Source organism: Panthera onca, chromosome D2 (assembly GCF_046562875.1).
Source record: "Panthera onca isolate mPanOnc1 chromosome D2, mPanOnc1 haplotype 2, whole genome shotgun sequence".
NCBI lineage: Eukaryota > Metazoa > Chordata > Mammalia > Carnivora > Felidae > Panthera > Panthera onca.
The window spans coordinates 758,063-783,661 of record NC_138349.1 but is presented as its reverse complement, the minus strand read 5'-3'; the positions used below and the strand labels follow the sequence as shown (position 1 = coordinate 783,661).

At 54.9% G+C, this 25,599-nt stretch overlaps 1 protein-coding gene and 1 pseudogene across 3 annotated transcripts in view; one reads left to right on the top strand and one right to left on the bottom strand.

Moving 5' to 3' along the window:
- Positions 1-25,599, bottom strand: part of CFAP46 (cilia and flagella associated protein 46) — a 95,386-nt gene that overhangs the window by 20,327 nt on the left and 49,460 nt on the right. For all 3 annotated transcript variants that reach the window (XM_078435037.2, XM_078435035.2, XM_078435036.2), the window contains 15 exons: positions 23,039-23,198; positions 22,534-22,739; positions 21,227-21,454; positions 20,436-20,585; positions 17,438-17,586; positions 16,552-16,650; positions 16,031-16,163; positions 15,139-15,285; positions 13,042-13,242; positions 12,848-12,954; positions 11,427-11,603; positions 10,160-10,295; positions 2,008-2,196; positions 1,129-1,317; positions 35-169 (listed from right to left, as the gene is read on the bottom strand). In XM_078435037.2, coding sequence (XP_078291163.2) covers positions 35-169; positions 1,129-1,317; positions 2,008-2,196; positions 10,160-10,295; positions 11,427-11,603; positions 12,848-12,954; positions 13,042-13,242; positions 15,139-15,285; positions 16,031-16,163; positions 16,552-16,650; positions 17,438-17,586; positions 20,436-20,585; positions 21,227-21,454; positions 22,534-22,739; positions 23,039-23,198 — 2,406 coding nt within the window. The remainder of the gene's footprint in view (positions 1-34; positions 170-1,128; positions 1,318-2,007; positions 2,197-10,159; positions 10,296-11,426; positions 11,604-12,847; positions 12,955-13,041; positions 13,243-15,138; positions 15,286-16,030; positions 16,164-16,551; positions 16,651-17,437; positions 17,587-20,435; positions 20,586-21,226; positions 21,455-22,533; positions 22,740-23,038; positions 23,199-25,599) is intronic.
- On the top strand, positions 19,035-19,512 carry LOC132684724 (phosphatidylinositol N-acetylglucosaminyltransferase subunit P pseudogene; annotated as a pseudogene).

The window sequence follows — 25,599 nt, the reverse complement described above, 5'->3', positions numbered from 1 at the left end:
CGGGGCGTCGCGGGGCGCGTGGGAGGGGCCGTACCTGCAGATCCCAGCCCTTCCTGCCGTGCTCCTGGGAGGCGGCCCTGGAGGGCCCCTGGTCCCTGTAGCGGTCCTCGCAGGCGTCGTCCTCCAGAATGGTCTCCAGAGGCTTATGGCCGCTCGGCTCAGCACCTGCCTGTGGAGAAGGCGCCCCTGTCGGCCAGCTCAGCCGCTTGGGGCTGGGGGTCTTCCTAGAAGAGCAGGGTCTGTGGGGATGAGCCTGCCCTCGCCTTTGGGCAGGTGCCTTCCAGATGGAAGAAGGGGTATGTACGAGGCACCTTGGACGGTGGCCTGGAGCCCTGCAGCAGCGTCAGCAGGGTCTCTTCGGGGGTGGGGTGCTCCCCAGGGGCACCCGGCCTGCGGGGCAGCCTGGCAGGGGGCCCTAGAGAAGGGTGTGGGCCTGCGTGCACGACGCGGCCAGTGCGGGGGCACAAGCCGTTGTGTCGGCTCCACGAGGCAGTGTGGGTGGTGGGAGGGAGGAAGGGGCTCGGGTCCCCTGCTGCACGTGAGCGGGGGTTTTGCACCCGCACTTGGGCGCACCCTGGACTCGCTGGAGAGCTGCTGAGGTGCGGGGAACACCAGGAACCGCGGGCCGCTGCCGGGGACGTCCTGCCCTCGGACCACCCGTGTGTTTGCCCCCCCTCCTCTCCAGTCTGTCCCCAGCGGTCTGTGTTTCTCTCCCGCCGGCTGGTCACACCGGACAGACCACTTCTTGCCTTTTTCTCCCTCGCTCAGGCCACACCACCCTCCTTTTTTTTTTTTTAATGTTTATTTATTTATTTTGAGGGGTGGGGAGGGGCAGAGAGAGGGAGCCAGAGAATCCCGAGCAGGCTGCGTGCCGTCGGCCTGGAGCCTGACACGCGGCTCGAACTCACAGACCGTGAGATCATGACCCGAGCCGAAATCAAGAGTCAGAGGCTTAACCGGCTGAGTCACCCAGGCGCCCCAGGCCACACCACCTTCTCAACCAGGGACAATTCGAGGCCTGTTTGTCATCCCGGTTCTTACTGAGAGAGTAGGGGAGTCTTAGATACACGGTTTGTTCTCGCGCGCGGGTGAGGGGTCTGCGGGCGAGCCGAGGGCAGGAGCGCGTACCGAGAGGCCCTCTTCCCAGTAGACGGTGGGGCGCACGGGGTCCGCCTGCACGGCCAGCAGGCGCAGGGCCCTCCCCGCCAGGCCCAGCTGCCGGGCGCGGAGCTCCGCGAAGCCGGTGCGTGGCGAGTGCAGGGCCCCCAGCTGCGCCAGCACCACGTGGGCCAGAGTCCGCTTCAGGGTGAACCATTTCTTCGGGAGCACAAAGCGCCTGTGGTTACTTTCGCCCGGCCCTGGGAGACACCGGCCCCCTCCCGTCCCCGGGTCCCCGGGTCGCGCCCCTGGAGTCCCTGGTCTCAGGCCCCCGGGAGGGACAACATCCGAGCACTCTGAGAAACGCTCCCTTTTGCATCTGGGGGGGGGGCGGGTCTCCGGGGCTGAGGCGTCTGGAGGTCACGGAAGCCTGGCTGCAGAACCCGGAGGTGGGGCTCACCAACGAATAATGTAAGTTTGCCTCAAGTTCAGTTTCAGGGCTATCTTCCACGTCTCCATAGTTACGTCAAATTAATTTGACTCATACTACATGAAATCTAGGAGAGTGTCTAAAAATGGCAGAATGTGTTTCCTTCAGGTATTTTGCAAATTCAGCTGCTCTTTAACAACACGAATTCAGCTTTGAGGAGCTCTTTAGCATGCCGACGTGCTTAGGCAAAGCACACGCACGCCCTGGGGAGGACAGTGCTTCGTGCACAGTCCGCCAGCAGACCCCCCACCGACCGTCAGACGGGGGGGGGGGGGGGGGGGGCTTTCTTCGGCAAGACCCCCAGGCCCGCCAGGCCCAGGGCCCCGTCCCGCCAGCCGCCCCCGGGTGGCCCTGCCATCACAGCACGGCCCCCGCAGACCCGCACGCGGGGGAGGCCCCTTGGGCTCGGGGACGGTTACCAAGCCGACGGAGGTGTAGTCACTGACGCTCTGCAGGTAGCTGACCAGCAGCTTCTCCACGGGGCTCTGCTCAAACTGGCGGGCCAGGGCCTCCGCCCAGATGAGCTCCAGCAGGTCCAGAGACACTTCCGCCAGATGGAGTCGGAGCTGCGCCAGCCTCCTCATCAGAGGCGTGTTGACGTTCTGTACCTGGGCGCGCAGAGACACAGTCAGGGCGCGGGCAGGCCCCGCGTCCCCCCACGCCCCGTGCTTCCATCAGCTCCGATGAGACGTCACGGGCCGTCTCCACAGCCAAACAACGCACGCGTCCCTCAGTCCCTCCCTCCTGGCGGCCGCCAGCCACACACTCCGGCACTCTGAGCCGGTTTGCGTTTTCTAGGGTTTCACGCCCGTGGGCTGACGGCACGTGCTCTCTCCGGCGCTGTTCCCTTGCGTAATTATTTCAGGCCCATCCACATCGCTGCGCGCATTCGTGCCCGTTAACTGACGGGGAGAACCCGCCACGGGGCGTTTATCCACTCACACCCGGGGCCGGCTCACACGGTGGCCTGTGTCTAACTGCCAGAGCGTGGTCCGTGCTACGCCCCCAGCCGAGCGGCCGGAGGTTTGTCCCTCCCCGTCCTCGCTGACGATCAGTATGCTCAGTCTTCCCGATCGTAGCCATTGTCACAGCGTGCTGTGGTTTTCCATGACCGTCGGCGTCTCGCTGGTTCACTGGTGGGTTCACCATCCCTGCATGTCATCGTCCACCATCCACACGTTCCCCTTGGGGGTGTCTGCTCAACTGCCCTCTTTTTGTTGGGTTGTTTCTTATTATTAAGTTTTAAGAGTGTTTTAAATCAAAAAGAAATTTTTAATGCTTATTTATTTTCGAGAGAGAGACACAGAGTGGATCGTGGGAGGGGCAGAGAGAGAGAGGGGGACACGGAACCCGAAACAGGCTCCAGGCTCCGAGCTGTCAGCACAGAGCCCGACGCGGGGCTCGAGCCCACGAACCTCGAGATCGTGACCTGAGCCGGAGCAGTCGCTTCACCGACTGAGCCACCAGGCGCCCCAAGAGTGTTTTATATTCTGGATCAAATCTTGTCAGCCATATGGTTCACAAATATTTTCTCCCAGTCCGTGCCTTCCCTTTTCATTCCCTGAATAGTGTCTTTTGAAGAGCAGACTCCAATTTATCAATTTATTCCTTCATGGATCATGCTTTTGTTGCCGTAGGTGAGAAATCTTTGCTGAACCCAAGGTCCCGGAGGTGTCTTCCTCTAGAAGCTTTGTAGTTTCAGCTCTTACCTGTAAGTCTATGATCTGCTCTGAGCTCAGTCCTTCCATCTGTGTTTTGGGTGTGCATTTCCAGTGGCTCCAGCACCAATGTTTTATTTAGCTATTTTATTTTTAAAAATTTTTGTTAACATTTATTTATTTCTGAGAGACAGAGAGAGACAGAGTATGAGCGGGGGGAGGGGCAGAAAGGGAGGGGGACAGAGAATCTGAAGCAGGCTCCAGGCTCTGAGCTGTCAGCACAGAGCCCAATGCGGGGCTCGAACCCACAAACGATGGGATCATGACCTGAGCTGAAGTCGCTGGCTTAACCAACTGAGCCATCCAGGCACCCCCAGCCTACTGTTTTGAAGAGTAGCCTTTCTTCACTGAATTGCCTTTGCTCTTTTGTTGAAAATCAGTTTTGTGTCTGTAAAGTGTGTCTATTTCTGGATTCTTTGTTATGTTCCATTGATCTCATGTCTTACTTTTACATTAAAACCACACTGCTTTGGTTCCTGTCACTTTATAATAAGTCTTAAAATCAGATAGTGTTAGATCTCCAACTTAGTTTTTCTTTTTTTTTTTTTTAACTTTTTTAAAATGTTTATTTATTTTTGAGGGAGACAGAGACAGAGTGTGAGCGGGGCAGGGGCAGAGAGAAAGGGAGACAGAATCCAGAGCAGGTTCCAGGCTTTGAGCCGTCAGCACAGAGCCCAGTGTGGGGCTCGAACTCACAAACCGTGAGATCATGACCTGAGCCGCAGTTGGACGCTTAACCGACTGAGCCACCCAGGTGCCCCTAGTTTTTCTTTTTTAAAGTTGTGTTTGCTATGTTATGTCTTTTGCAATTCTATATGAATTTTAAATTTTTTTTTTCAACCTTTTTTATTTATTTTTGGGACAGAGAGAGACAGAGCATGAACGGGGGAGGGGCAGAGAGAGAGGGAGACACAGAATCGGAAACAGGCTCCAGGCTCCGAGCCATCAGCCCAGAGCCTGACGCGGGGCTCGAACTCACGGACCGCGAGATCGTGACCTGGCTGAAGTCGGACGCTTAACCGACTGCGCCACCCAGGCGCCCCATGAATTTTAAAATAATTTTGTCAATTTCTGTAAAAAAGCCTGCAGCTTCTTGGTCAGGACTACAGAAAATTTAGGGAGATTTGAGATCTTAGCAATATCAAGTCTTCTGGCCCATGAACATGGTATATCCCGCCATCTGTTTGGGCCTCCTTCACTTTCTCAGCAATGTGTTACAGTTCTCAGGGTAGGTGTTTCCACTTTTTTATCAAATTTCATTTTCATTCTGTCAAATGGTATTGTTTTGAATTTTTTTATTTAAAAAATTTTTTTTAATGTTTCTTTTTGAGAGAGAGAGAGCATGGGTGAGGGAGGTGCAGAGAGAGAGGGACAGAGAATCCCAAGCAGGCTCCATGCTGTCCGCACAAAGCCTGATGTGGGGTTCGAACCCACGAACTGCGAGACCACGGTCTGAGCCAAAGCTGGATGCTCGACCGACTGAGCCACCCAGGTGCCCTTGTTTTTGAATTTTTAATATCTGGTAAATTGTTGGGAGTATACAGAAATATAAAATTACACTTGATCTTAGCCAAAAGGCCGAGAAGCGATACAGAAATATAAAATTAATCTTTGCATCTTGTCCTTGCGTCCTGAAGCCTTGGTGCAACTGCTTGGTAGTCCCAGTAGCTTGATTATTATTATCATTTTTGTAGATTGCATGAGGTTTTCCATACACGTGATTATGCTGTCTGAAAGCAAAGGCTTCTGTATTTCTTCCTTCCCAACAGGGCACTTTGAATTTCCTTCTCTCACCTGCTGAGTGGGCTACAACTCAAATACAACTCAGGAGGAAGGGGGTGAGAGTACATAGCGCTGTCCTAGCCCTGGACTTCCACCCAGGTGTGATGGGAGTCCCACAGATGCCCTCTATCAGCTTGAGGAGTTTTCCTTCTATTAATAGTTTGCTGAGAGTATTTTTTTTTCAATCAGGAATGAGTGTTGGGTTTAGTCACCTGCTTTTCCACATCTACTGAGGTGATCGTATGTTTTTACTTTAATTTTAAAAAAATATGGTGAGCCAAATTGATTGATTTTGAATGTTACACAATTCCCGGGTGGCTCAGTCAGTTGGACATACGACTCTCCGCTTAGATCATGATCTCACGGTTCATGAGTTTGAGCCTGTGTTGGGCTCAGCGCCGACAGCTTGGAGCCTGCTTGGGATTCTCTCTTTCCCTCTCTCTCTGCCCCTCCCCCGCTCATGTGCACATGCTCTCTCTCTCTCTCTCTGCCTCTCTCTCTCTCTAAAAAATAAAATAAATATTAAAAGCAAAAATGAACTATTGGGACCTCATCAAGATAAAAAGTTTCTGCACAGCAAGGGAAACAATCAGGAAAACGAAAAGGCAACTGACAGAATGAGAGAAGATATCTGCAAACGACATACTGGATAAAGGGTTAGTATCCAAAATCTATAAAGAACTTCTCAAACTCAACACCCAAAAAACAAGTAATCCAGTGAAGAAATGGGCAAAAGACATGAATAGACACTTCTCCAAAGAAGACATCCAGATGGCCAACCGAGACTTGAAAATATGCTCCACATCACTCCTCATCAGGGAAATACAAATCAAAGCCACACTGAGATAACACCTCACACCGGTCAGAGTGGCTAAAATGAACAAGTCAGGAGACTCTGGATGCTGGCGAGGATGTGGAGAAACGGGAACCCTCTTGCACTGCTGGTGGGAATGCAAACTGGTGAGGCCGCTCTGGAGAACAGTGTGGAGGTTCCTCAAGAAACTGTAAACAGAACTACACTACAACCCACAACTGCACTACTAGGTATTTATCCAAAGGATGCAAACATGCGGATTCAAAGGGGCACACGTTTATAGCAGCGCCATCGACAACAGTCAAATTATGGAAGAGCCCGAATGTCCATCGACTGATGAATAGATAAAGAAGATGTGGTTTATATACGTAATGGAATACTACTCGGTGATGAAGAAAGAATGAAATCTGGCCATGTGCAACAACGTGGATGGAACTAGAGGGTATTATGCTAAGAGAAATAAGTCAGTCGGAGAAAGACAAATATCACAGGATTTCACTCATATGTGGAAGTTAAGAAACACAACAGATAGCGTGGGGGAAGGGAAGGAAAAATAAGATAAAAACAGAAGGAGGCAAACCATGAGAGACTCTTAAATACAGGGAACAGACTGAGGGTTGCTGGAGGGGAGGTGTGTGACGGGTTGGGCTAAATGGGCGATGGGCATTAAGGAGGACACTTGTTGGCATGAGCACTGGGCATCATATATGTAAGAGATGAATCACCGGGTTCTACTCGTGAAGCCAAGACAACACTGTATGTTAACTAACTTGAATTTAAATAAATAAACAAAAAAGAACAACAACAACAGCAAAAGCATTAAAAAAAATTCCCAGGATAGTCCCGACTTGACATTGATGTCTTCTCCTTGTTACATATCGTTGGATTTAATTTGCTGAATTTTTGTTTAGAACGTTTGCATCTATGTTCGTGACGAGAGGCATCTATCTGAGGCTCTTGTTTTGGTATCAGGGTAACACTAGCCTCATAGGGTGCTCCCCTCTCCTCAGTTTTCCAGAAGGGTTTGTGTTGAATTGGTGTTATGCTTTCCTTACATGTCCGCTGGGATTTGCTGCTACAGCTTTCCGGGTCCGAGGTTCTCCTTGTGGAAACTACAAATTCCGTTTCTTTAACAGATGGAGGGCTATTCAGGTGATCTGTCTCCTTTTGAGTGAGTTTTGGTTGTTTGTGTCTTTCAAGGAATCTTCCACATTATCGTGAAGTTGTTCAGGATAGCCCCTTATTATCCTTTTAATATGTGTGGGATCAACGGTGATGTCACACCTCTTATTCTCTGATATTGGTTATTCACGTTCTCTCTTTTCTTCCTGATCAGTCAGGCAGAAGTGTGTGTATTTATTGATCTGCTCAAATAACAACTTGTGGTTTTATTGATTTTACCTTCTAATTTAATGTTTCCTGTTTTACTGATTTCTGCTCTGATCTTTGATTTCCTTTCTTCTGTTCATTGGGGAGCTGGTTCTTTATCTCCTTCCTTATGGTGAGGACTGAGGTCATTAATTTGGGATCTTATTTCTTTTGTCATACGGTCATTTAGTGTCACAAAATTTCCCCTAAGCATTCCATTAGAGATGCCTTAAAAATTTTGACGTGTTTTTCCCCCCTTCAGTTCAGAAACACTTTCCCTTTTGATTTGCTCTCTGGCTCATAGTTATTTTGGTAGATGCTACTCATTTTCCATGTATCTGGGCAATTCCACCCATAGCTTTCTGGGTTTGTTTTTTAATTGAGGTAAAGTTCATATAACGTGAAGTTAACTGTTTCAAAGTGCACAGCTCGGTGGTGCTTCGTGTGTTCAGCCTTGGGAGGCACCTCCTCTGCTTTCAAAATGTTTCTGTCATTCCAAAAGGGAACCCCTTACCCACTCAACAGCCATCTCTTCTCTATGGCCTTGCAGCCCCTCCCCTGCAACCACGAATCAGCTTTCTGCCTCCATGGGCTAAACTATTCTTTTATGCTGCTTTTTGATTTCTACGTTAATTCCATGGCAGTCTTGGTACACCATCTTTTTTTTTTTATTTATTTAAATCTCTTTATATTTATTGAGACTTGTTCTATGTTTAGGATCCAGAATATGATCTATCGTGGAGACTGTGTCGTGTGCCCACGAAACAAAAAGAATGCAATCCTGCTGCTGCTGGGGAGATGCATTATAAACACCCACTATGCAACCTGGTCGGTGGTGGTGCAAAACCCAGCTCTCTGCCTGAGGTCTACTTGTTCTGTTAATACCGATTTGTCTGCCTCTCTGCCGCAATGTCACAAGTCTTTCCTTCGTTTCTTTGGACGATCTGCTATTAGGTATTTAGAGTTTAGAACATGACGTCTCCGTGGTTACCGGCTCCCCTTACACCGTGAAACCGACCCGCTCGTCCCCGTGACGTTCTTCCTCCGAAGCCTGCTCTGCCTGATGCGGGTGGGGCCGCCCGGCTTCCTTCGCTGTGTGTCAGCATCATGTACCGTCTCCCATCCTTTTACTTCCGGCCTAGTCATGTCTGTAAAGTGGCTTCCCTATAGGCAGCGCATGGTTGGATTTTGCTTCTTCATACCGTCTGACGAGTTCTGTCATTTAACTGGGGATCCAGACCATTCTGGTTCGCGGGACTGGGACATGACTTGTTTGTCTCCTGTACGGCCCGGCTGTTCTTTATTCTCTTTCCCCTTTTTCCGCTTTCTTGAGGGACAAGTGAATGCTTTTTAGGATCTCCTAAGCCCTTCTTGGCTTATTAGGCGTGCCTCTTTGTTCTGAGATTTTCGTAATCCCTTCGGGGTTTAGAGTATATTTTGCCACTCCACTCAGAGCACAAAACTCCGTCACACTACTCTTGTCACACATCTTGTTTTCACGGGTGCTACCGACCTGATGCTACGCTGTTATCATTTTGCCGGAACAGTCAGCTATCCTTCGGAGAGATTTAAATAACAAGAGAAAATCGTCACAGGTTTTCCCGGGTAGCTCACACTCGCCGTGCCCTTCGTTCATCTGTGCAGATCACATTTCCATGTGGGGCCGATTTTCTTCTGCCTCAAGGACAACTGTGCGGTCCCGTCACGTGTCCGCTGCCACGCGCTCAGGTCTTGGAGGTCCGGGGGAGTCTTTACTTCGTTTTCATCCTCGAGAGACGTGTTTGCTGGGTACCGATCAGCAGCTCTCGCTCCAGGCTCTTCGTGATGCTGCGTCACCGTCTTCCAGATGGCACTCTTTCTGTTGAAGTCGGCTGCCCTGCACTTACCGTGTGCTTTCACTTCTGACCCGTCTCGAAGAGCCCTCGCAGCCCCCAGCCGGAGACAGCTGGGTCACAACATGCCCTTGGCATACTTGGATTCCAGTAGGCTCATAGTGGCTTTCAGCCACTATTTCCTCAAACAGCCTTTGTCCCCTCCTGGCCCTCCTCTCCTCGCAAGGTTCCGATTACTGCGCTCTCGGCACGTCGACTCACGGGTGTTCTGGCGATCCCCACTCTTGTCCGCGGCCGCCTCCGACCCTCTCAGTCTCTGCTCCCCTACCCACCCGGTGCGTGCCTCCCCAGCTCTCTCTCTTTACGTCTCCTGTATCTCCACTTAGCCTTTGGAGCGTGAGGAATGCAGTCAGTAGTAATTTTTAACATCCTTGCCTTTGAACTCTGGTATCTGTGCCAGTTCACAGACTGTCTGAGGTGTATTTCCTGCTCGGGCATGGTGATTTTCGCACGCGAGTTTTGACTGAGATTTTGGCACGGTGATTTCTCACCCGTTGCCAGACGTGGCGCATCTTGCTTTTTTGGCGGATGGACATTTGTGCCCCGCTCTTGCCTTGGCCCTGGGACCCCAGTGCGCAGACACTTGGATGACTTTGCAGGCTGATCTGGGGCAGGGCTCATCCGGGGCTGGATCATCCCCGACTGGCCTCGGGGTCACGAGGTTGTCCGCTGGTGGGAGCAGGCGCTGCCCCAAGCCTGAGTGGGGGCCCAGCCCCGTACCTGTCCCCCTGGGTGCCCCTCGGCCACCCGGAGTGTGGACGGAGGTGGGGCCGCCTCTGCTCAGGATGACGGCACGGATGCTGACATCTAGTGTGTTGAACATCTGCTTCACGTTTTTGTCTGCTTTTTGGTTATTTCAGAAGGGAGGGCAAATCCGGTCGGTGTCACTCCCAGATGTGGAAGCCGGCGGCTTGTTTAAGGCAAGTGGGGGGCGTCTGTGCGTGCCCCGGGGGTGCTCTGGGCTCCGGGGGGCGGGGGGCCCAGGGCACAGACTCACCTCTTGCAGGGACAGTAAGGCCCGCACGCTGCAGAACAGCTCCTCTGCATCAGCCACAGCTCTCTGGACCAAGTCATGTGCCTCCAAGTAATACGCGGTTCTCTGCTCCTGGTCTTTCTCGTTCTGGGCACATAATCTTTATAAGACCAAGAGTGGGGTTCAGAACAAAAATCTCAAAGCACTAACGAAGTGCGGAGTATATAATTTCTATGTGACTATATCTTTATTAGTACTTTAAACCCTTTGATGAGATGTCTTGTATGTAAAGATACAAAAACAAGTACACGCCCTGTACTGCTTTTGTCAAAGTTAAATCTACACCTGGCAGACAGACCAACGAACCAACACAACGTTAACTGTGCTCATTCAACCACCGAATCTTCCCATTGGTGCTTTTCTGCATGTTTTAAAGTTCTTCCACGACCGCGTGTCACTTCTGTGATGACGGGCCAAAGGCCACCCTTCACACTGTGCACACTGTGAGCCTGTGTGCAGGCTCCTTCTCCCTCACAAAGGCCGCTGTTAGTACCACACGCGGTTTTGAGCTTCGAAATGCCTGTGTGCACCCCAAGCACGCGGGTGGCCAGGGCGGGGTGGGTGGAGGGGAGGCGGGAGGGGGAGGGCATTTACTGAAGCCTCACTCCTCTGCCTCTGGGCCGGCGCCTACCCGTGATGACAGTGGGGACTTCGGGAGGTCACATGGGGGAGGGTGACAGAGCCCCACTGGAGGGCAGCGCCTGGGCTGCTCCTCAGGCCAGAGCCAGTGTGAGCGGGTGCAGGGGTGTGCGGGGTCGACGTGTGCGAGGCTGTGTGTGAACACCTGTGAGTGATCACGGGTGACGTGCCCACGTGTGTGTGACCGATGTGAGAACGCTGTGGGCGTGGGCGTGTGTGCCTGCGTGTGCGGGTGGGGCGGCGTGCGGGGCTGTGAGTGTACGTCCGTGTGTGTGCAGAGATGGAGCTGGTGGGACACGGGGGGGACTGGATGAGAGCAAGGACACCTCCCTGTGCCGCTGTCCTGGACGGAGGTGCCCGCGGCCACAGGGCGGGGCCAGGAGGAGGTTCTGCTGGAGGGCAACGGGGGCCGGTGGGGGCTTGACCCAGGAGGAAAGCTGGGCCTGTGGTCAGGACGCGGAGTCAGGGGGCAGGGGCGGGGAGGGGGCCGGAGGGAGAACGGCCTGGACAGCCCCGGGGCCAGTGCGCGGTCATGGGGGGGAGTGGCACGCCGGCCCTGGCAGAGCTCCGGGGGCCCGGGAGGGCCGCTCACCTCTTTATCTTGGCGCGCTCTAGTTTTATATCCACACAGTTGTCTCTGTAGCCCCAGGTGATCAACCTTTTCTCAATTTCCGTCAAGCAATCATCCATTTTGTTCAGCAGAAGCAAGCATCTGGGAGGTTCGCCATCAGCTGACTCCTGAGCGGCCTTGATCTGGAGGCTCACGCACCTGTAGGGGACGTGGGCCGTCACGTGTGGCCACCGCAGTGTCACCAGCGTTGCCGAAGGAAACACCTGAGGAGCGCTTCCGGAAGAGCAGAGACCACACGGGCCACACACACGCCTCTGTCACAACGCAATAAAGTCAGAAGGTAGCAGCCCGCATCACATGCTTCTGGAAATTCAGGACCGCTCTCCTCTGACTCAGGGACAGAAACCCACATGGACGGGGCGGTCTTCGCACATCAGACCTGTGGGCCGCTGCCAGGGGACGTCAGGGGCGCCTGCCAGGGGAGTGGGGACAGGCTGGGTGACCCACGGGACCAGTGAAAACGGAACAGGACAGCGCCTCTCAAATACACAGCCAAGAACTGAACAAAGACAAAGCAGAAAATCAAGAAAACCAAAATACGACAAAGTCCCGGCTGCTCTGGTCAAGAAAGCCAGAGCTGCTTCTTTGTTGAGGTCAGTTAGCCGTTGGTGTGGAGTCTGATCTGGGAAAAGAGTGAGGGCACCGAGGAGGAGCGGGACCTACGAGAAATGCTCTGTAAAGTCACAGGGGAAGAGCCCAGAAACACGTCTACTAACACAACCAGAGGAAACGATTTTCTAGAAGGATAGAAGTTACCAGAAAGCTGGCTCAAAAACAAGCTGAAAGTCTGCAAGACCGGTAAGCACAGGAGACCCAGAGCTGCTCTTAGAGGCTCTGTCCCCAGTGCACCTGCCGTCTGCCCCCCCGGGCGGGAGGCGCGGAACCACCGGCCAGAACAGAGGCGGACACGGAGCAGGACAGACCCCAGGGAGGTGTCTGCTCCCGGACGCAGTTCCACACTGACGGAGGGTGAAGGGTGGAGAAGACCCTGCAGCCAGCCCCCAACCGGGGCTGGGCCCGCCCCTCAGCATAAGAGCGTCTGCTCAGAAGCATCCCCTGAGAATTTAGGCACAAACCAAGCCGCCTGCGCCCCTGTCCCAAGAAAAAGGCACTTTGGAAAGAAACACACACTGCCCCCAGGAGCCCGAAGGCCGAAGGTCGGGCTCCCGCGATGTCCCCAGGCCTCCCTCCCCCAGGGGCCGCGTGCAGCAGGCAGGGGGTCCCAGGGAAGGCTCTGCTCCAGGGCAGGTCGCCTGGGTAGGGGGTTGTGGGCGGAGGGCTCTCCGCGTGACTCCCTGCTCGCCATAGGTTTGAAATGCCGCATACAGGACAAAGTGAGCCACGACCGTCATGCAAATTAAGCTTTTCTTACAAAGGACTACCTGGCCTCTAGGTCTGTGGCCATAAACTCCAAGACGGGCACTCGGTTCGGTCTCTCTTTTTGCAGAAGCTTGAAGGTGTCTATCAGTCTCTGAAACAACTGGCAGACCTGGGGATGGCAACGTGGCGTCGGGGTGTGGCCCTCGGCCACCGGGACCGGCCACGGGCCCCTCTCGAGCGCACCCGGCCCCCTCACCGCCACTTCTCTGCCTTTGCCCTCCGTGGACAGGAGCGTGTCCGCCAGGGTCAGGGTTGAGCTGTACCAGAACTCCTCGCTGCCCCCCAGGCGCTGAGCCCACTGCACCAACTGCTTAGCTTGGCCGTAGTTTCTTTCCTTGTTCGCCAACTGCGCTAGAAGGTGCAGGCATCTTGCTTGGGCACAAGGATCATCAAGCTCCTGAAGGACGTGGAAAGACAGGAGGGGGGTCGGGAGGGAGAGAGAGACAGAGACAGAGACAGCAGCTCCGGGCACCGGGCCTTCCCGCACCGTGTCCACTGGGCTGCTCCCTGACCTCTGAAGGAGGCCCCATATTTGCCCTCAGGGCACGGGGCGGGGTGGGGGGGGGCTTGAGGCCTGTACGTGTGCTGAAACCACTTCCAGGGTTCCAACAGTGCCAAGGGCCCTGGGAAGCCCCCTCCCCTTCGCAGCAGGTTCCGGTGTCCCCCCCCCCCCCTTCCCCCGCTGCCCAGGAGCCCCCGTCCAGATGCTGGCCAAGGGCCGGCAGGTGAGCAGATTTTGCACCCTAGTTGGCCAGGGCTGTCTCATCCCCTGCCCATTGCGCATGGCGCAGGTGGCCTGGGCGTGGGGCGGGGGTGCTGTTGGCCTCTGACCCGCAGCCGGCAGGAGGACGCGGGCCGGAACAGCGGCGGTCCGAGGTGGCCCCGGACAGGGCAGCCAGCACGTAGCCCAAACGGACTGAGGACCTGGTGGGCCTGGGGCCTGCCGTCCCAAGAGCCGGGGCCCTGGACGGCAAATGCAGGCTGGAGGCGGGGAGGGCGACGAGGTGCCTACGGGAAGCGGACGTGTGGGGGGGGTGGGGGGGGTGCTGGCCGGTGGAGCCACGGCAAAGAGGCTGATGGCGGGTTGCCGTGGACGGAAGCGGGGCCCGTACCTGCAGACATCCCACGGACATGTCACCAGGCTGTGACTGCTGTGGCCCCACAGAGGCGCGGCCATGGGGTGGGTGGCTCAGGGCAGCGGATGGCCGGGAGGGAAAGACCCGTGGGCACGTGGGACCCGTGTCAGGTTCAGGAGGGGCGGGTGGCATCTGGAGGCGGCAAAGGTGGCCCAGCCACGCCCTGGGGACTGACTCTGCCCCAGGGGCTCTCAGAAGAGGCCGTGGCCAGCAGGGCGCTGCGGCCTCTCGGGCCCCACCCCTCGCACCCCTCCTGGCCCTGGAGTCTGGACCGCACGCGCCTATCTGGCCACCAGGCCTGCACACGGCTCTCCTGCTGGCCTAGACCCGCACGCCTGTCCCAGCTGCCTGAACCTCCCACGCCTTGAAGTTTTGTGCCTTTATCGGGGACTTCTCTGTCTCTGACCACCTGTCTGGCTCTGTAGCTTTGCCTGGCTCAGTTCTCAGAGCCGGATGCAGGTAGAACCACCCATCCGCGGGCGTTGGAGGGCCACGATCTCGGAGGAGGGGAGCACACGTGGGCATCCATGCTCATGGGGACACAGCCCAGGAGAAAAGCAAAGGCCCAGCATGGGAGGGGAGGCTGGGCTTGTAGCCTCCAGGCACTAGAAGGGCCGCTCATGGGGGACACCAGGAGGACCAAAGATCTGTGCTCGAGGACAGAACAGGTTCAAGAAGCCCAGCGGACGGAGTGGTGGGGCCTAAGGAGCCGAGCGAAGATCTGAACAGCCAGGCCCGAGTGCCAGCCTTTCCAAGGGGGCTCGGAAAACCCCAGGCTTCCAGGGAGGCCCTGGAGAGGCCCCAGACACCTGCAGGGCCCACACCTGAGGAGACAGGACAGAACTCATGGGTGGGGGGGCTCAGCCCGAGCCTCCAGGCTCTCAGCCTCCACACACGACGGCAGGAAACGCAATGCTGAACGGCCCGCTAGGAGCCCTACCATCCAAGAGAAAGCGGCCGTGGAATCAGGCCCACGGCAGCCATGGGAAGCAGGGATGTTAGCAAACTCTGTGTACAGAAGGCAAGGAAACCAGAGGAACGTCAGGCAAAGGGCAGAGACTCAGATACAAATCTAAGATGGGCGTTCCAGAATGGCCAGCAGCAGGCTGGCTTCCCAGCAGAGGGCGCGTGTCCCCGCGGGCAGGGCGGCCTCTCACCTGGAAGGCCAGGTAGGCCTCCGACAGCAGCAGCCTCGCAGGCTGGTACACATCCACCTCCAGCAGAACTTCTGCCTTGAGGGTCCACAGAAGGGGAAAGGACGTCCCCTCCAGCCCAGTCCCGGTCTCTCCGTTTATCTTCAAGATCTGCAAGGCATGGCAGGCACGTGTGCCCCCGCGGCTCCACACCAGGAGGACCCGCTTCGCCGGGCCGGGCCCCCTGTCTCCACTGCGTGCAGTCTCCCGGGGCCTCTCTCTTCTGACCGGCTGCCTCACGCCCAGCACGCCCAGCACCAGGTGGCCCCTGCTCCCGCCCGAGCCCCGTGCTCCGTGGACCCGCTGTCCTGTACCACGCGGCACCCACACCAGCACGGGAGGGGTCACCGAGCCCCTGAATTCGGCAAGACACCTGGGCTCCTGGCACGTTCCTACCAAGTGTCCCAAACGGTTGACTCTGGGGGCTCACAAACGGAGTCCCAAATATGGAGCGGTGTCCCAAGCATGGTGGCCTGGACGGTGACTTTCCTTCGGGGGCAAGACCGCCCAAAGTGTGCCCACTGCGTGGAGGGGAGAGCTGCTTGGTGGTCAGACCTCCGGGGCCGCGTCTCTAGCTGCCCGGGGCCTCCACTGCCCTTCCTGGTGGGCCCTCCGTGCCGCCCCCAGCCTGTCTTCTCTGAGTCCTGCCCAGGCCCCTGGGGGGAGCACTCCATGGCGGTCTGTAGCCCCATCTTCCCCGGAGACGTCCGGGACCCACAGGGAGGGGACACGGGAAACCCGGCAGGAGGGTTTGGGCACAGCGCAGTCACAGCAGGTCCTGGCCAGTGGCTCGGGCTGCAGCCTCAGCACCGTCCCTGCCCAGCCAGGAACACGGTGCTGCGGGCAGAGTGGGTACCTTATCCTTCGCTATGAGCGGCTTTGTCTCTGCTTTCTGGACCGTAGTTACGGGCTCGGGCACCGTCGTCAGACTTTCTTCGGAGAGCAGTTCCTTGTTTTTCTCCTTTCTCAAGGCTATTTCTTTTCTGCAGCTAACATAAATAACGTAAGTAAGACGCCAAAGAAATATGATGGCCAAGAAATATCTGAGAATGTCCAACTTCATCGGTCGTCAAGAAATACAAATGAAAATAGCTACAGGAAGATCGAGATTACAGGTAATAGAAAATGCCCATGACTGCTCCCAGGCACAGCCCCCACCCCAGGCACTGACCCCAGGCACAGATCTGCACCCCCCCAGGCACAGCCTCCAAGGCCGAGGGTCTCCCCACAGCCCACCGTCTGGCTGTGATGAAGGATGGGGCCTGGGGCTGGAGGGGACTCAGCCGAGAGCAGCCCCAGGTTGGCCAAATCGTCCCTTCTGGACAGGGGAGCGTGTCCCGCCGACAGGAGACCTAACAGCCGGGGGAGGCGCCGTACCTGGCCTGCTCCATGTCACAAAGGTATGTTTGCCCGACCACCTCTTCATGGTAAGTCGCTGCTTCTTGCAACTTCAAATCGGAACAAACTAGGGCAAGTCTAGGGGCAGGGGGGCAATAAGGAGAGTTAATGGGGTTACACAGGACCTGGTAGATCAGAGTCAGGCTGTACTGGGACCTGATAAAAATTGGTAAACGGAAAAAGAAATGTATAATTTAGTGAGGTTTTCAATAATGTTTAAACCCAAGCAAAATTACACAGGTGACTCTACCAAATTTCAGGCAGAGAAAATTTTAATACTCATTCGTGTATTTTACTCAATACCTCCTTATGGTCTCAGGGTCACCTTCAGAGGTAAAACTCAGGCACAGTGGCTGGGGCTCTGACCACCTCCCCCCTCAAGGAGAGAGGCTCCACTTTGATTCTGGTGTAAAATGTTGTATTTTGAAATGATGTCAAGCTTGCGGCACAAATACCACAATTACTATACGCCCCTCGCCCAGATTCCTTCAGTGTGAACACTTCACCACATTTGCTTTACCGTTTTCTTTTCCTCCCCTAACACCCTATATTTTCTTCTGGATGATTTGAGAGTCAGCTACAGGCACAGTGGCCCTTTATTCTAACACTTCAGTGTGCATTTCCTTAGAACAATGATCTTCTCTTAAAGACCAGGTAGAAATTGTAAAATAAAATTACTATTTTATGTTCAAATATATTGATTTATTTGGTTTTACAAATCATAGGCACTATTATTTATAGAAATAGTTGACTACAGAATTGATATATGAAAACGCTGTTTGCTTTTATATTGCTTCGGGGAAATTTTCATTTTAGCCACCTAAATGCTCCCCAGTTTCCCTGAAAATAAAACAGCTATACTGACCGAAGATGGTACAGATCTTTGAGGCTCTTGCTGTCTACCACGGAGGCTGCAATTAGTACGCCCAATTGCAGGACTGGGATGGTGAGCTCGTAAAGGGACATCTTCTGCAGGGCTTTGACCAAGTGGTCCAGATAATATAAACTGTATGTCTACATAAACACACAACAAACATGTAAGGTCAGAGAAGGGAGGAAGGTTAGACCACTAGCTTCTAGGGTCTTTCTACAAAAATCTCTATCCTTCTCCATTCCAAGCACAGCTCTAAGCACACAGCAGGTGTTCAACAGTGTTTGTTGAACAACGAATGAATGAATGAATGAATGAATGATGTGCTTTCCTCCTCTTCTTCACTAATAACTTTTATCTTGTCGTGTGAAATCACCCACAATCTTCAACATCCAAGTACAGTTAAAAGTCCTCACAAGAAACAATCCATTTATGAGGTGCCTGGGTGGCTCAGTTGGTTGAGCGGCTGACTCTGGATTTCAGCTCAATTCACAATCTCACAGTTCATGAATTTGAACCCCACACCGGGCTCTGTGCTGACAGTGTGGAGCCTGCTTGGAATTCTCCATCTCCCTCCCTCTCTCTGTCCCTCCCCCACTTGTGCTCTCTCTCTCTCAAAATAAATAAGTAAACTTTAAAAACAAAGAAACAATCCATTTACATATTTACTCAAATTAATGTTTTTGTTAGATTTCTTCCACTAAAAACTACTGATCCATTAAAAACAGACTTTCTTTAGGAACACAAATACCTGCTTTAAAATTGAATATAGATCGAAAAGAACTAATGCTTACAAAGATGAACTAGGTTTGATAAAATTAGAGAAGTTGGATGAACTATTTTTAAAATGCACTAAAGGCACTGAAAACTGGGAAATGCTGGGAAAAATCACTGGGCCAAGACCTGGAAGACGATGGGTGTCCAGAGAAATTAGCCTCACGTATTGGGGTACATTTGTCCTGGGCATGTCTGCTGATTCAAGAGGAAGCTGGGAGGCTGAATGATGCTTCTGATTTTTTTTTTTTTTTGTAAGGTGGAGGCAAAAAACTGGAGTTGAGGGCCCACTGAAAGCTACATGTCCCGGCTGGTTCCCAAAGGGCTGCACCTTACAGTTAAGGGTGATCTAGAAGTAAAGCAGCCCCTTCAGGAACTTCATTGAAACCTAGTGGTCTTTGGGTGGCCTGGAAAGCATGTGGTTCTTTGAGAGACTAATGACTGATAAGTCCTGGTGAGATTGATCAGGAAAGAGGGGTGGGAAGACACAGAAATCCCTACAGACCCTACAGTCACTAAAAGATAATAAAAGGATATTAAGAACAACATTATGCCAATACATTTGAAATTTTATATTAAGTGAAAATGTCCTAGAAAAACACAATCCATCAAATTGTAAGAAGAAACAGAAAATCTGAAGATCTGTATAACCATGAAATAAACTATATTCATAATTTATGACCTTCCCTCATAGAATAGGCCTAAAGGTTTTCACCAGGGAATTCTACCAAATTTAAGGAAGAAATAACAAAAAATCTTATATAAATGCTCCCCAAGAATAGTTAAAATAAAAGGTGTGTGTAGGGGGGATCTTCTCTGGTGGTGAAAGGAACATTCTGGCTGACCCTGTGCTCTGGCATCCCAGGTCAGAAAGGTTGTCTAAAACCACAGGGAAAATGGTGGAAAATTCACTGCCCCCATTGCCAGAAAGGGCAACTACGGCTTTGTTCTTTTCTTAAGCTCCCAATTTGGCTTCATACTCTATCTTGTATGGGCTTTTCTTCCTAAGTCTTGGCTAAACTCCTTAGGCTTAGCCTACTGGCCTCAAAAATATAGAGAGGTTGCATTGCCTGCCTACCTCCTCATCACGACAGTAATCACGTATGTACTCCTATTTGGAATAGACACCATCAGTACCTCTCCACTCAACTCCATTCATACAATCAGAGAACTCTGCTAAAAATCAACAGCAGAAGAAATACCAAGAGCCCATCCCAACATTAAGAAATATTCCCCTTAATGATGTAAACTGAATGTTCTTTCTTGCAGCCAAAGAACCCGATGCCAAAAACTGAATTGTATGTAGACTTAACACCAAGTATTTATTATATTTTTGACGTAATAATTTTGACCGTAATTATTTTTACCATTTCTCTTAATTCCCAACACTGAAATGTAAAAAAGTTGAACTTCCCTTAGATTAAGCTCCATTATTATATAAATGTTCTCAAATATTAGTTATTAATGGACGAAATAACTGAAATGGTGCATTACCATATGCCAGACTTAAAAGAAAAAAAAGTCCTGAGAAGGAGAGATTCTCATGGTTAGGCAGACGGGCCCTAGACATCACCCCACGGGTCATCGTAAGAGGGAAGCGGGGAGGGCTGTGACACAGAGGAGAGGACCCTGAGGTCGGAGACAGAGACGGGGGGAACACGGCCCTGACCCAGAGACGCCGGGACCCCGGGAGCTGGGCGAGGCAGGGAGTCCCTCCCCTAGAGCCCCGCAGGGAAGGTGGCCCCGCTGACGCCCTGACTCGGGCCGGGCCAGACGGACTCTGGACGCCTGGGCTCCGCGGCCGAGAGGAGAGACGTCTGAGGCTGCTGCCACCCGGCCCGTGCCGACCGCCACGGCCACGGCAGCCACAGACCCCGACACGCAGCTGCGTTGGCGTGTTCGGGGTGCTCCTGGCGGGTGGGGGGGGTGCGTGGCGAAAGGAAGGAAGTGCTTCCCGCTGACACCGGCAGTCGTCTGGGGAGAGCGGCGGCCGGGAACGCGTTCCTGGGGACGGTCCCCGGGCCTGACCTGCTCTGCGCCTTGGCCTGGGCGGCGACCCACAAGTGTCTCCTCGGCACCTCGCGAGGCCAGGCCTTGTCCCCGCCCCTCTTCTGGGCGTACTTCACGACAGGGAGGCTCCAGCTCGGGGAGACGGTTCGGAAACGCAGGCTGGCGGGCGCGTGGCCACGGCCCACACCACTTCTTTGAGTCAACTCACCGGCTTCTGGATGCTTGACGCGTTGACGGTAAAGTCGCTTTTATCTTGTTTAAATACAGATATCGCTTCCTCGGGGCAGGAGTAGGAAGCCCACTCCTCTGTGCTGGCCGGTAAGTCCTCAAGCCGTTTGTCAGGAACCGCGGTTGGATGCTGTAAAGCGGGGACGGCGCACTCGCTTTGGAAGGCGGCTGAGCTCGAGCAGACAGGTGGTGAGCTTGAGAAGGCAGCGCATCCCCGGCGCCCTTGGGGGCGGGGTGCCGCCCGGACCCACACCCCCGCCCCGCCCCGCCCCGAGAGCACCCCTGCACACGTCTGTCCTCCCTGGGGTCCGCGCCCGGGCTGTGAGCCACACCAGAGCCACGTTCGGTTTCACAGGCAAAACCCGCTCTGACGTCACTCCCGAGGGCACGAAGACGGTGCTCTCTCCCCTCGCCCAACAGAGTCTACCCGGAGGCACCCCGGCTCGCGGTGACCCCGCCACCGGCACCTCCAGGCCCGGCCAGCGCCGCGTAAAGGAGAGCACGGAGGACGTGGGGCCGGAGTCCAGGGGGAGCGCCCGCTCCGGAGGGCAGTCGGACAGGACTGCCACGCAAGCGAGGTGGGGCCCCACGTGACGAGGAAGCTGTCTTCCCACTCCTCCAGAGAGCTGCCCTCCCACCCGCACACCCTCTGCCGGGGGGTGGGGGGCACACACCCTGGGGCACCCTCCCGACGGCCCGGCAGCCCTGGTGTGGGTCCAGGCCCTCTTGCGTGGCCCCAGTCCGTGGCCTGGAGCCCCACTGTCAGGGTACCTGCTTGGGGTCTTTGCCCTTGTCTCTGTCCTTCTCCTTCTCCTTCTCCTTCTCCTTCTCCTTCTCCTTCTCCTTCTCCTTCCCTGGCTCCTTCTCCTTCCCTGGCTCCTTCTCCTTCTTCTCCTTCCTCTTCTCCTTCTCCTTTTTAGGCAGTAGCAAATGTGAGCTAGCTGTTGCTGCTAGAATTCTGCTTTCTGAAATTGATTTTCCTGCTGTTAACAAAGAAACCTGTGAAAAATGAAATCCAGATTCGCAACATGAGGAACAGCCGTGAACACGCCCCCGCACACGCTCAGATCTGAGGGCGGCCAGTGGTCCTAACGCTCCGAGTGGCAACCTCATGCCACTCGTGTGCCAGGGCCACGTCGGTGAGCCCGACCTGCGCACGGGTTACCACAGCATCCCTTGGTGAGTGGGACATTTGGCCTCCAGGATGCGGGCGCGGTGGGGACACGGGGCTGACCTCCAAGGAGGGCTTGTCAGCTCTGTGAAGTGAGTTCATGTCTCTAATTAAGAACACACATAACTTTGGGGAGCCTGGGTGTCTCAGTCGGTTAAGCGTCTGACTTTAGCTCAGGTCACGATCTCGCGGTTTGTGGGTTCCAGCCCGCGTCAGGCTCTGTGCTGACAGCTCAGAGCCTGGAGCCTGCTTCGGATTCTGTGTCTCCCTCTCTCTCTGCCCCTCCCCTGCTCATGCTCTCTCTCTGTCTCAAAAATAAATAAAAAAACAAAACAAAAAAAAAAATAGAACACACATAACTTTTAGCAGTTCTCCTAAAAGAAGCATAAAGAATCCTTGTTTGATGGGTGGTGGGACAGTGGGCTGGGGCATCTTGAAGACTGCTTTCCCAGTCCCGCCCGTCCTTCCCGCAGCCAAGGTTCCCAGCACATTTCTGAGGGGGGCGGGTACTGCCCGCAGGAGGTCCTCAAGAACCAGAGGCTCCAAGAGCTTCCCCGGGTGGGGGGCCCTGTAAAGAGATGGTAGGGACAGGCCGTGCACAGAAGGTTCTGGAAGCCCAGCCGCAGGGCAGCTCAGGATTGCTGTGCCTGGGCCACCGAGGGGCAGGGAGATGCAAACATGGGCCAGCCGGCCGCTCCATTTGCACGGGCTGCGGGCACCCCCGCCGGGGAACTTCTGGGCGGACGGACAAGGGTGCTGGGTGGGTTTCGGAGACGAGTGGCCTCGGCCACTGGAGCGGGCCTTCCTTGAGGGGTTTCTCGAGCAGGTGAGGCCCACGGGCTACAGGGAGAGGCTCGGACTCCCGTCAAGAGCTGGGGACCCAGGAGGGAGCAGCCTCGTGCCTCACCTGCCAGATGCGCTTGAGGAACGTGTAGGCCATGAGGCAGTAGTCCTGGTAGCTGGCCGCGCTCGGGGACACCATCAGGGCCAGCAGGGTGTAGGTGCGGGCCAGCGCCTCCAGCTGCCTCACGTTCCAAAGCTTCTCCAAGGAGACTGTCCCTGCAGCCTCGGACACTGGACTTTCAGGGGCTGTCTGAGTGGGCAGCTGTTCCTCTGCAAGACAGGGGTGCCCACGGCCATGAGCATGTCCACGCTCGGATGGCGTGGGCCCTTCTGAAGGGCACCTGGGAGCACGGGCGTCCAGGGCTCCTCCCCCAGCCAGTGGACCATAGGGCTGCCCGCTGGGGGCTGCAGGTCCCGGTGGGGGCCGTGAGGACACGCCCGTCCCAGGCAGGAGGGAGCCCCCCACCCAAGCGCCCCGGTGCCACGGGGAGGGCGCGGCCCTGCGCACTGAGCAGCTGACCGTGAACCAGAGCGGATAACCACTGAGGGGCGTCCGAGCCCACCCTCACCTGCCAGCTCAGGGGCGTCCCTGGCAGGTGTCATCGCCAGCAGGATGTGAATCGCCCACGTCAGGTGGAAAGTTACGTCCTCCATGGGAAACTGTTTGTCATACAGCCACTCGCTGAATTCCAGGATGTATTCTACTTTTTGCCAGTCACTCTCCGGCTTCTTTGGGATTAAACAAAAAGGCCAGAAGGGGTATGTGTTCACTCCTCAGCGTCCCAAACGCTGGGACTGAGCGCGTCGCCGCAAGCGGGCGGAGGGCTCTCAACCCACCTTCGCGGCGCGGGATCCTCTGATGGGACCCAACGCCGTCCACACTCGTGCACAACCTTTCCGTTGCTGACGGTCTTGTCACGAGACCAAAGCCGGGCAGTCTCCGGGCCCCCTTCCCACCCCGCTGCGGGCGCCCGCCGGCCCTCCTGAGTCTGCCTGCCTTCGGTCTGTGCTCAGCTTTGTGCCTCCCCGGGCACTCATTCAAATGTGTATGCGAGGCTTTCTCTGGACGGGTCTGTGGTTACCCAGGGCTCCGGGGTCAGGGAAGAAGGCTGTTCCGTCCAGCATGCAGCCCCAGAACCCCGCACAAAGTGAGTCGAAACTCACTGCACGAGGGACAGGGCTGCCGCTTCCCACCCCTCCTGGAGCAGAGACAGCCCAACTGATGTCTGGTCCACCTGCAGGGCCCCGCACGCTCGCCCCAACCCCACAGACCTCGCCTGACACCCAGGCCGGGGGGGCCGCCATCCGCGGGCTGGGAAAGGCAGGACAGGACAGGAGGGTGGCGCTGAGGAGCAGGCGTTTGATTCTGGGTGTCGGGCTGGCACGCAAGAAGACAGAGGGGGACGGGCGACGGGTCATGGGAGGTGAGGTTGGAGGGGGGTCCGGGCCAGACACGAAGTTGTGAGGAGACTCAGGGTAGAGGTGGGGTTTGGCTCTGGTTGAGATCACTGGCGGGGGTGGGAGGGGAGTCGTGGATGGAGGGATCGGAGCCCTGAGTCTCGCCCTCTCCCCATTAAGTGGCTGGCGGTGGGGGGGGGGGGGTGGCTGGGCCGGGAGGCAGGGGGACCTGGGAGCCCAGAGAAGGAAGCCAGTCAGGGCAGGGGCAGGTCGGGGAGGGGGGGCCTCAGGGTGCGCACGGCGGTCTTGGGGGCTTGGCAAGAGCTTTGCAAGGGAGCTGGGGGGTGCCAGAGCCTGGGTGGGGTTTCTGACGGACACCGTCTTCTCAACGAATGGTGTTGGGAAAACGGGGCGCCCTCATGCTCACACCAGTCACAAAGTGTAACTCAAAGCCGTTACAACAAATACAGGAGTGGATCTTCGTGACCTTGGACTATGAGATGGCTCCGGGGACACGGTCCATAAACACAAGCAACAAAAGAAACAGAGTGGACTTCATCAAAACTACACACGTTTGTGCTATAAACGCAGCACCAACAAAGTGAAAAGCGCTTGAAAAGACAACACACATTTACGAATCTCCTATCTCATCAGAGGTTGTGCCCAGGACACATGAGGAAGTCCTACAACTCAACAATAAAAAGACAAACAACTAAATTAAAAAATGGACAAAGAATCTCAATAGACATTTCTCTGAAAAAGATAGACAGGGGGCACCTGTCGGTTAAGCGTCGTACTTTTCAGCTCAGGTCACGATCTCACGGTTCAGTTTGTGGGCTCGAGAGCCACTGTGCCGACAGCTCGGAGCCTGGAGCTGCTTCGGATTCTCTCTGCCCCTCCCCCGCTCACACCTCTGTCTCTGTCTCTGTCTCTCTCTCTCTCTCAAAAAGTAAATAAACATTAAAAAAAATTTTTTTCAGGCTAAAAAGATAGACAAATGGCCAATACATGCATGAAAATACATTGCTTTCTCTCTCTCTAAAAAATAAATAAACATTAAAAACAGGGGGGCACCTGGGGGGCTCAGTTGGTTAAACATCTGACTTCGGCTCAGGTCACAATCTCACAGTTTGTGAGTTAAAGCCCCACATCAGGATCTCTGCTATCAGCACAGAGCCCAGAGCCTGCTTTGGATCCTCTGTCTCCCTCTCTCCCTGCCCCTCCCCCACTCGTGCTTTTTCTCTCTCTCTCAAAAATAAACCAACATTAAAAATAAATAAATAAATAAACAAACAAACATTAAAAAAGAAAGAAAAAGAAAATACACACATGCGTGAGTCACCCGGGAAGCACAAGTCAAACCACAATGGGACAGCACCGTCTCCCCCAGGACACTAGGTCAGAAAGCCAGGGGGCGGTGCGGGCCAGGACGCGGCCACACTGGGGCCCTCGCCACTGCTGGTGGGAAAGAGCTCTGGAGAGCCGTGACCGCCCCTCGGAAGGTCCAGTAGAGCTCCCCGGGCACCTCGCATACACTGCTAGGTCTGTGCCCGGGAGACACGAACGGGGCGTCCGTGCAGCGTCATTCACAAGAGCTAAACTCGGAAACAACACGCACACCCGTCAACAAAACGTTACCTGACAAAGTCTGCACACAGTGGAGCCTTACCAGCCAGAGAAATGGGTGAAGCTCGGACACGGCCATAACCCAAGACAGCCTGGACGCGTTAGG